Source organism: Molothrus aeneus, chromosome 5, assembly GCF_037042795.1.
Source record: "Molothrus aeneus isolate 106 chromosome 5, BPBGC_Maene_1.0, whole genome shotgun sequence".
Lineage (NCBI taxonomy): Eukaryota > Metazoa > Chordata > Aves > Passeriformes > Icteridae > Molothrus > Molothrus aeneus.
Window position 1 is genome coordinate 22897776 of NC_089650.1, and position 10597 is coordinate 22908372.

Consider the following 10597-nt stretch of genomic DNA (forward strand, 5'->3'; position numbering starts at 1 on the left):
TAAATAAATAAATATCCCAGCTCTTAATATTTTTTTCTGTGTTTCTGTGTTTTATAGCCAGACTGGAGTATTATCCCACAGAATCATATGTGGGATAAGGTGTAGTAGTTTACTTTTAAAACAGAAGAGTAAAATCAGCAAAAAAATTTGCCAAGTTCCAGTTGATCTCATGCTTTCCTTAATAATAATAATAATAATATTACTAAACTGCTGAGTGTTTGCTTTAACTGCACAATGAGAAATGAGAACTCAAGAACTGCAGAGCAGTTAATTCCACTTTAAAACCACATAAATCTTCCTAATGCATGCAAAAATGATGTCCATTTCAGGAAACAATTCCAGGAAGCAACGGTCACACAGGAATTTAGCAGAAGCTGGCTCCTGGAACATGCTCTCCTTTCCCACCCACAGAAAGCAGAACCCAGCAGCCCAAACACTCCATCCAGTCTCTCCTACCTCCAGGCACACACAGGTAGAAGCCCTGCTCTCTTTCTCCTCCCCCTTCCCATTCTTTCTCCATGAGACATGTCCTTCCTCACCTCATCCCCATGAGACTTGTGCTTCCCAACCACTCTGTCATTAGACTTAGGCATTGGAAGCCCAAGAAGCAGGCAGAGCACATCTGTAAAATGTCCCCAGGAAGGGGAATGGAAAGGCAAACTGCATCCTGCCCAGCCTTCAGGCACAATCTTCCCTGCCCAAATACCTGGAAGGAGCAGCCAGGGGAACTGCCTGCTAGAGAGGCAGCCAAAGGTGTGGAAGGAAGCCTCCAGAGTCAGAAGGTCAGCTGGAACCAAGAGCAAGTCTTGAGTCAAATTTGGACTGGACTTCTCCCTTTTGGCAGCTATGGCATCCCAGGAGGCATTAAAAGGAGCAAATACTGAGACCCTGCTGGGGAGGAGACATGGGGCTCCTCAGGAAACACCGAGAAGTGCTTCTGCCACTTCTCGGGGCACAATCAGGCAACCAGCTCTGGCCAGTGAGATGCCACACTTCATGAGTAACATTCCCAAATGGTGTATTTTAAACATTTAAACTTTTTAAACATCACTTCCTAAGAGCACAGTAGTCAGCAATTCCAAAATGTTGGAAGTCAAGCAGGGGGACAATCACTCCAGGGAGAAATGCTCTGGCATGGCAGAGCAGACCCAGTGTGGCAGTCATCCTGATTATCCCAGCAAACAGGACCCCAGTGTGAAAGCAAGGATATTTTTTAAGGAGCTGCTTGTGCTTTCTGCCCATGGCAGTGAAACAGCAGCTTCACTTGTGGTGCTGAGATCAGCTAAGGAGCTGGTTGATCACCAGATCAGAATTATATACCCTTTTTCTCCCTGAATGACTGAAAAATGAATCATGTTCCCAAACTGCAAGACTCCTCCCTCTTGGGAGCACAAACACGCCCCTGCCAAAGCACGTTACTTCACTGGAACAGAGGTCTTGCCTCAGAAGTCTCTTACCCCTCAGTTTCCCAGCCATCAGCCCCAATGCTAGAAGATGTTCAGCCCCAAGGCTTCCTTCTCCCCTTTCAGCTCAGCAGCTCTGGACTGCTGGACTTCATTTGCTGCAAGTTTTTTGTCTCCACCCACCAGAACCCCTGCCTAAACCACCTGTGAGCTGAACTCCTTGATGCAGACCCTTGTCCCTCTCCATGCTGAGGTTATTCCACACACAGATGCACATAGGAAGGCATCCCACCACCACCACTTGCATGTCTCTGTTCACTGAGCTCCTCTTAGGACTTCCTCCCATATTTCTTTCCACTTACTTTGTGCTCTTAGATGTGAGTGCCAGTATTACAGGTCACAACATGTGTACCACATGGACATTTCTAGACCATGCCTAAGCATGGAATTATGAGGTGAAAATCAGCTTCATGGCTAGGTGTCCCACATGCATCAACCCCCAGCACACAGCCCTCCTAACAGAGGAGGGCTAACCCCACCACAAAGACTGCTAGTAGGACAAACAGCTCCAGACCAGCCCAGGAGGACTAAAGGCAGGAGAGTCTTCGGAGTTCTGCTGTTCATTGCAGCCCTGAGATTTGTGAAAAGTCTCTGTTTTGACCCGCGCATCCGAAGAATGAGTCAGAGCTCTTCAGTTTTCGGTCTCAGCATTGTTTATTAAATCTTATCTATAAAATTTTTCTCCTGTCCAGCTAAGGTCCGCTCAGTAGGACAGCCAGTGGCACTCTGGGGGCGGTGTTGTCTTTTTATACTACAAACTATGTATACCATGTTCACAATTACTTTCCAATACGTATCACCTACGTTAGACAGTGAACTTCTATTCTAAACCAATTCCAAAGTGCCAGCATCACAGCAGAAGATGGTGGCAGAGAAGAACAAGAAGAAAGGCTGGACATGCCTAAGTCCTCCATCTTGTCCCCAAAACCCCCATCCAAAAAATCCCATAATCCACCCTTTCACCTGGTGATAATTTTATTATTACATTATTTAAACTTCTGTGACTTTCTGGTCCTCATATAAGCTGGTAATTTGCTCCATGGGTCAAAATCAATTCCCCAGGTGTTCTGGGCTGTGCACTGTGTCTCCAAGCCCCCCGGCAGGGGCTTCAGCAACTCTGGACACCCAGAGGGATGTACTGAGTTCCGACAGGAGAGTTTTCCCCTTCCATAACTGGAGGTGTCAGTGGTTCCCTGTAGCAGCAGGCACCTTGGCACCTTGCTCTGTGCCTGCGTAAGCACGGCGGCTGCGGGCAGGGAACTGGGGCCACGCTGTGTCTGGGAAGCAGAGGCAGGGAGGGAGGGATCCGTGTCCAAAGTGCACGAACTCTGGCAGTGCTGAGGTACCAACATCTGTGCTGGGACGCTCAGTCACCTCTAAAGTGTCCAAACAAAACGAAACAAATTCATCTAAGCCCTCACGGACACCCAAGCTACTCTAACAGCACAGCAACCGGGGTGAGCTTAGCCTGGTCAGGTTTTCCTGCTGGTTGGCACAGCAGGGAGAAGGAAAGGAAACGCAAGCCTGAGCCTGGCGCAGGTTGTGGAGCTGGGCTTGGCTTGTTTTCTTGGTCAGAGGCAGCTGACTCTGTATCGGGAAAGAGCACTGCCCTCAGAACCGAAAGAGAAAGCCGAGATAGCTATCTGCACGTGACAAAAAAAGGCTGGGGACAGCCAGCAGCCAGCAGCACCGGCAGCAGCCGCAGAACCACTTGTATCCTATCCCGGCACCACAGCCCTCTCCAGCCGTGTTTCAGCTCCGCACCCACCCAGATGGGCAGCCCGTAAGTATTCTCCACTGAGACCCCCGCTTTTTAATGTCACTGGCACTGGGGAGGACTGCCAGAGGTGGTGTTGCAGGGTGCAGATGTCTTGGAGGGTCCTTCCCCTGCTTTAAGGGCAGTTCCCCCACAGTCTGTTCCATTTGCTGCTGGTTGGTTTTTGTTTACCAGCATTCCTTAGCTTGTCAGTGGCCTTTCTTCACCCATGGTTTCTCCGCAGCTTATCCTACCTAAGGGGGAAACAGATTCGGATAGCTGGGGTGGGGAGGTGGTGAAGAGACAGGACAGATGTCCTGAAGGAAGAGTGTCATGTCCAAAGCATGATACTTTCCCATTACTCTTGTACAGCATTTCTCCCCTCAGCAGCCAGGGAGAGGGGAGACAGGAAAGTCAAACTGTCTGGGAGGCTCTACAGTGCCAAAGGAAATGCCCATTCCCTCGCCTCCTTGCACTCAGCCCCACTGCAGCGGCATCCAGTGGCTCACAGAGATGCTCGTCCCTGCACAGATCCTGTTCCAGAGCTGTGTGCCTTCCTGTCCCCTTGCCCAGGTGCCAGGGCTGTGTGCCTCCCTGTCCCCTTGCCCAGGTGCCAGGGCTGTGTGCCTTCCTGTCCCCTAACCCAGGTGCCAGGGCTGTGTGCCTTCCTGTCTCCTTGCCCAGGCGCTCTGCCAGCTGCTTGCCAGAGGAAGGCACAGCCCCAGCCTGGCAAGGGTGCCCGCTGCCTGTGAGCAGCAGAGGAAAGGGCTGTGCAGTCCCAAAAGCACAGAGGGTGCCTAGGAGCCTTACTGACCACACAGAGACCTCAGGGAGCTCCTGAGCCATTCCCATGGGGCCTCTCTCTGCCAGGGAGACTGAGACACAGAGCTCTGCTATGGTGAAACCCAGTGTTTCCATCAATGCCAGTCCAGGAACAAGGACGCTGACTCTAGGCTGGGGCTTGCTGTGCCATGTTCAGGTTCCCCTTTCTTGCACCTTTGAGGAAGAGCCACAGAGTTTCCCATCCAAAGGCACAGACACCTCCTTAGAGGCAGTGAGACTGTCTGGGAAAACCCAAGCTGTAGACTGGGTGAGAGCTCTTTCCTGTTTGTCTCTCGCTTCTCAGCCAGACTGCTGCTAAACCTGCCTCAGTGATGAACTGCAGAGCTCACAAATATCCTTATCTGTGGCTGCACCCTGGCATGGTGCCAGGTCTCAGCCTTCACTGCCTCCAGGCCAGTTCTCCATCCAGCTGGCACAGGGCCATCCCAGGCATGTTTCTGGTCCTATCAGTCACACGTAGGGACAGGGATTTACCTGCTGGGGAAGCAGCAGGAGGTAAAGATGCCAGCAATTTAACCATGAAGAGAGGGACATTGCTGGGAAAATATGTCCTTACACACATGATCCTCAAAGCAGAGGAGAGGGCAGAGATACCATGTGCTTTCCCCAGGTCCCCATGCATGCAGAGATCACACAGCAGCACAGGGTCTCTGAGGTGGCTGTCCTCCACCCCTGCCATATGTTACCATAAACCTGATAGGAATTTAATTCTGTCCCCTCTCTAGTAAACATGTGCAACTAGGACAAATTTTAATAGCTTGTACATTTTATGGATACCAAGGGAGTGAGCATGAGATGACTGAACAAAAAGCCACCTTTCTACAAGCCTGCCTTCCCTAGGAAATTGGTCTAAAGAAATACAACAGCAAGGGTTGGTGGGTGGGCGGGCAGGGCCAAGAGTCAGCTGGGCTGCAGAAATCCCTGTAGACCTGGTCAGCCAGCCAAGAACTCCCTCCAAGTGCAGCTTGTTCTTCCTCTCAGGGTAAGGCAGGGCAGCAGGAAGAACAATGAGTGGTGTGAGCCCTCACAGGACAGGAAGAGCAGCAATGTCTGGGTGCAGGAGACCATGTGTAAGACAGACAAACCAAGCAACAACACTAGGGGAAAGAGAAACCATGGTGAATTACATTTCACCAGAGGTCTGATTTTGCAGCACATCCTGTGCCCAAGCACAGATATTTTTCCTGTGTCTTCATTGCAGATTCAGAACAATGGGCATCCTCCATGTGAGCTTCCAGTCTCTCCAGAAGCCTTTTGAGAAGAAGCCCTCCAAGGGAGGCTACAAGAAGTGAGGGAAAAGCGACCAGGGGAAGTGGACAGGTTGGTGTCTGATGCTGTGACCTCCCTTCCATGCTGTGTGTGTGTTTCTCTTGGAAGAAGTTCGGGACTGAGAAGCTTCATCTTTGTGCTCATTAAACAGAGGTGCCCCACTTCCAAGTTTCCAGGGAGAGATGAGGAGTGGGAGGGGAAAGCTGAAGGGTCTCTGGTCAGCAGCAGAGGCAGGCACCACCAGGCACTGAGTACAGATTGAGTAGAGTCTCTTCTGGCACTCTAAAAACTCAGAGGCTGTACCAAATTCATAATCAGCTTTGGGTGATGGTCTAGGACATCCAGGTTATCACAAATTCACAGACTATTCTGAACTGGAAGGGACCCAGAGTCCAATTCTTAAGTAAATGATATACCACTGGGTAATAGGCAGTGGAAGGGGACAGTAGGGCTAATGTGAACTTCTTAAAGGAAAGTGGTAAATTATTCTCAGCAGCTGAAGCTTGTCAGAGGGAGGAAGAGTTAATTGCAAAGCCTCAAGCCCAAGGCTGGGCTTGAAGCCAAGGTCCCTTGAGTCCTGTGTTTATGCCTCTCTGCAGACCTGGGTGGAGAGTGCTTCAATGCCATATGACTCTGCAGGCAGTGATAGCCTTTCCTGATGACACTTCCCTGTTTTTCAGTGTGAAGCAGAAGCCTACAGGACAGCACTAGAGGACAGTACACATTCTGGGGAGAGGAGCAGAGTCAAGTTTGCCAACCAGCCTGAGAGAGGAGCAAGGTGGATGCCAATCCCAGGTGTGTCTCAGTAGCACCCATGTCCCAGTGGCTGCAGGAGGATCCAGGGTGCCTCTCTGAGCTTGGCACCTGCCTGTCTGTGTAGGGCACTGCTCCCCAGGCAACCGAGACAGAGGAGCACCGTGTCTACGAGCCTCAGTGGGTAGCTGAGCTCCAGGTGGAAATGCTGGAAATGGCCACCCATTTCACACCCATATCAATGGCACTGGGTGTTCCAGAGCTATAGGACAAGGGCAGGGAGGCAAGGGGAGCCCTGCAGTTCAGATCCTGTCACCTCTGCACTTTACTCAGTAGTCCAAAGATCAAAAGGGATGTCCTTGTCTGATAAAAGCTGAAAGAAAGGCATTATCCCACAATAGCTCTTATCATGCTTCTTCCCAGACAGCAGTTTTTCTCTCCTCCCATCCCTGCAATTTGCTGACAAATGCCTTTTCCAATGAGATCATGATGCAAAGGGCATGTGTGAAGCTGAGTCATACTCTCCTCCCAGTACTGGTCCACCATTAAGCCACCTTTGCTGTGACCAGAAGTGCACCAAATGCACCCCCCTCACAGTGCAGTAACACATGTGCAGCACAGTCCTAGGCAGGACTGAGACACTCCTGTTCTGTTTGCAAGGGGAGTCCCTAGACCCCAGGCATAAGGCTCAGAGCCCATCTCGGGAAGGGTGCCATAAGAGGCAACAACTGAGGGGTCCCCCCTTCATGTTTTGCAACAGGCATCCCCACAGCAGCTCTTACCATGGTACCAAGAAAGCATGCAGGCACCAGGATGGGTGTGCTGCCACAGTGGTGTGCCAAGAAGCTGCTGCCCGTGCTGGCTCTACTGGAGGCTGTTGGGACCCTGGCCCTGGTGTCCTACGCTCTGCTGTACGAGGCCGGGAACCTGGTGAACCTCCCTGACAAACGCATTGGCTTTTACAACTTCTGCCTGTGGAATGGTACAGCTGGGGAGCTGCAGTGCCTGGACACCAAGCATCTGCAGGCAATGGGCATCAGTCCACTGCAACTGGGACTAGCCAGGGTTTGTGTGTATAGCTGCCTGGTCTTCATCCTCTTCCACCTCCCTTTTGTTTTAAATGTGAATTGCACATTTAAAGGGCAGGGAGAGGGATGGAAGATGATTCGCATCATACTCTTCATCAAGATGATAATCCTGTCTGGAGGCCTGGGTATGTTTCTTTTACAAACCTCACACTGGATTCATCCCTCTGATTTCACTGGAGGCTTCCTGGCACTGCTTGGGACTCAGGCTCTGCTACTGCTCCAGATTCTCACTGTCACTGTGTACCTTAGCTGGGCCAAGCACACACATATGTGTCAAAACCATTTAACTGAGGAGGCCCTGCCCACTAAGATTTGACAGCGAAGAAGATGCAAGAGCTATTGGTAACATGATTTTAAAATTGTAATCCAAATACAGCCTTACTCCCTAGCAAAAATCTGATTCCCAGTCCAAAGGCTCGTGTCCAGCCATCCTCTGGCACATTGCTGCGTGCAGCATTCCTGCATCAACCTGGCAGCAGACAACAGCCACAGCACAGAAGCTGCCCAGGTACAACAGCATGTAACACCCCTCACAGCATCAAAGTGGCACAGCATCAAAGTGACAGCACTTCTGGCCCCAAAGAGCAGTGAAGGTAGCAGAACTAGCTACCAGTGGGCACAGCCCTTTGCTCATACCTAGTCTAAGTAAAAAAAGTTGCTAGTACCTCCATAGTATGTGATTAAAATTGTAATTAACTAACAAAATGCTTTTAATACATTTGGCCCTACCATATAACAAAGGGAGTTTGAAAACAGGATCTGTACATTATGTTTAACTAGGAACTAACAAATGTTCAGGAAAATGTAACCAAATAGATAATTTCTTCATAACTAGACAGGATACATATCACTTAAACAGCCAATCAATAACCAACCTTCAAGGCTGTGAAGAAAGCCATCTAGGACGATACAGAAGTAACACCAGAAAGAAGGAGGTTTGTAGTTTGAAAACAAGATAACAAACTGAGCATGCACCAACTAAGAAAGTGCAATAAAAGGACAAGTGAGGAAGACGATTCAACGACCAGCAAAACCCCTACAGGGGGTAGTAATAACCCCTAAAGGACACTAGATGGCGGAAAAGACTAAAACGGTTAACTCCAGTCCATATAATCATTTTTCAAAACCAGAGTTTTATGTTATTGAATTTTCTGTGTAGTGAATATGTAACAGCTTTGTAAGTACATGCTGCATTAATTCATCCAGTGACTGGGAGAATTTATGCAAATAAAGAATGTTTGCTCAACAGTGATATTCTTTGCAGTTGAGTGAATTTGTTTCAAGGGACATGAGGGTCTGTTTCCTCTTGCTTCAGCCTTGGTGGGAATGAGGCTGGTGATGCTGATTTCACCGATTCTTCATTTCAATACATGCTCTCACAGCTGGCCTCATGTGGTTTCTTTGTCCTTTTTTTTTGATTGGGAAGAGGACACCGAGCCATCTTCATCCCTTCCCAGACCCCCATGCACGCTGGCCCCCCCACGGGGTCAGCCCCCTCAGGGCAGTCCAGCCCCTGCCAGTCTGCTCCCGTTCGTGTTCCTCAACATTGGGAAGACAGCTGGAGTCTGGAGACAAACTCAGCACCAGTCCCAATGGGAACAGCCTGCCAGGCCCCACTGCAGCTGTGACAGAGGGACCACAAGGACAAGGGAGCCTCAAGGCTGAACCACGACCATGTAGCTCTGCCAGCAAAGGTCTTCCAGGTCAGCAGCTCCCTGCTTGCCTCCATGCCCAACAAACACCAACCCACCAAAGGGATAACTCACAGAAACCCGAATGTCTTCTTTTATCTGTCCATGCTCTGAAATGTGAAACAGAAATGAACACCTAATCTGGAGCCAAATCCCACTGAGCCCAGCATAGATTGGGAGAACTGAGTACCTCCTTCCTTTCCCCCTCTGGCCTTCCTGGGTATCCTACCAGCTACACAGGGCACCGACACAGCAGATGGATGCACAGCCCCCTCCAGGCCCTCCTCCCTCCGTTCCCAGGGCCGCGGGAGGAGACACCCTCCCCACTGTGCCCTCTTCTCCTGGGAAGTCAGAGATGTTAGCTGAAAAAGATCTCCCTGACGTATTTCAGGACATCGTCCTCAGAGTTCTCCCCGCCTGTCCCCTCTGCGTCAGCAGCAGCAGCAGCAGGAGGGGACGGAAGTGCCGGACCGCGGTCACTGCCTCCATCCGTGCTGGCCGTGCTTCCAGGAACCTCGTTTGGTGTTGGCGGGATCTCCTGCTCCTCTTCGCTCCCGGATCGGGCCTTCTCTTCACCCTCCTCGCTCTGTAGATTCTGACCAGAGGGAAAACAACAACTGCCGGCCGTGCATGACTTCATGCCGGGAGCACCCAAGGAGCAGGAGGGCAGCCCACCATGCCCGTGAGCCACGCCTCGCCAGGCCCCAGGCCTGCGGTTCTGCTTCGCAAAGGCAGCAGGGCCGCTGGGACAGGGAGGAGAGGCCGGGAAAGCCATGCAGCACCGGCAGCGCCCTCCGGCCCGCCCGGAGAGGGCCGCCAGGGAGCCGCGGGCAGCAGCGCTCCCTGCCCGTCCTCCGGAGCCCTGCCGCCCCCACCCCCGGAGGTCCCGGCTCACCTCGGCCAGGACTGCCAGGGCCACCTCCAGCAGCTCCGCCTCGTTCATGCAGTACAGCGCCGCCGGCCTGGGCAATGCACAGGGGACGCTCAGCGTGGGCAGCGCTGAGCTCGCCCTCCCGCCCGCCGCCCCGGCCGCTCCCCCGCCCCAGCGGCGCTACCTGCGCCCCGCCGCCGCTCGCCGCCGCCCGGCGCTGGGGGCCGGTGCCGCCGCCGCCCGCCCGTCCCCCGCCGCCCCCATCCAGGCCGGGAGCTGCCGCCGCCGGGCCCCAGCCGCCATGCCCACGCGGGGCGGTGCCGACGGGGCGCCTTCCGCTGTCACACCGGGGCTGCTTCCCGCCCGACCGGGAGTGCAGGGGAGCTGGAAAAACAGCCCCAGGCCGCCCTAAAACCCAAGTCACGACAGAGTCCCGTGTTTGATCAGGCAGGCAGGCAATATCGCGTTCCTCGATACTCCGTCAAGGAGCAAACACGGCTCTGAGCCAGCTGCGGAGCAGACGGCGCGTTGGGAACGAGGCGTGCAGCCTCCGAGCCCTGGGGCAGCCTGGCGGGCCGGGCCCGACGCCGCCCCGAGCGCTCGGTTACGCTGCCGCCGTGCCGCCCCGAGCGCTCGGTTACGCTGCCGCCGTGCCGCCCGGAGCGCTCGGTTACGCTGCCGCCTGGCCGCCCGGAGCGCTCGGTTACGCTGCCGCCGTGCCGCCCGGAGCGCTCGGTTACGCTGCCGCCGTGCCGCCCGGAGCGCTCGGTTACGCTGCCGCCGTGCCGCCCCGAGCGCTCGGTTACGGTGCCGTCGTGCCGCCCGGAGCGCCCGTCGTGCAGGCCCGGTTGCACCGGGCAGCA

General features: G+C 53.2%; 2 protein-coding genes across 2 annotated transcripts; one reads left to right on the forward strand and one right to left on the reverse strand.

Annotated features, from left to right (window-relative positions):
* Nucleotides 1-2098: 2098 nt before the first annotated feature.
* On the reverse strand, nt 2099-10037 carry CYREN (cell cycle regulator of NHEJ). The gene is made up of 3 exons (XM_066549792.1): nt 9919-10037; nt 9759-9825; nt 2099-9458 (listed from the first exon to the last, which is right to left on the reverse strand). Exons 1-3 carry the CDS (start codon nt 10035-10037, stop codon nt 9222-9224), a joined length of 423 nt encoding a protein of 140 aa, XP_066405889.1. The 3' UTR covers nt 2099-9221.
* TMEM140 (transmembrane protein 140) lies at nt 3108-8424 on the forward strand. Its single transcript, XM_066549791.1, has 4 exons — nt 3108-3246; nt 5264-5382; nt 6012-6126; nt 6845-8424. The coding sequence occupies exons 3-4, from the start codon at nt 6114-6116 to the stop codon at nt 7486-7488; spliced, it is 657 nt and encodes a 218-aa protein (XP_066405888.1). The 5' UTR covers nt 3108-3246; nt 5264-5382; nt 6012-6113; the 3' UTR covers nt 7489-8424.
* Nucleotides 10038-10597: the final 560 nt, after the last annotated feature.

Bases quoted from the DNA above. Each gene is read 5' to 3' on its own strand.
- CYREN (XM_066549792.1), bottom strand. From the start codon at position 10,037: ATGGCGGCTGGGGCCCGGCGGCGGCAGCTCCCGGCCTGGATGGGGGCG. The intron at 9,826-9,918 runs GTAGCGCCGCTG...TGCATTGCCCAG, and splicing joins CGAGCGGCGGCGGGGCGCAG to GCCGGCGGCGCTGTACTGCA. The intron at 9,459-9,758 runs GTGAGCCGGGAC...CCCTCTGGTCAG, and splicing joins CCCTGGCAGTCCTGGCCGAG to AATCTACAGAGCGAGGAGGG.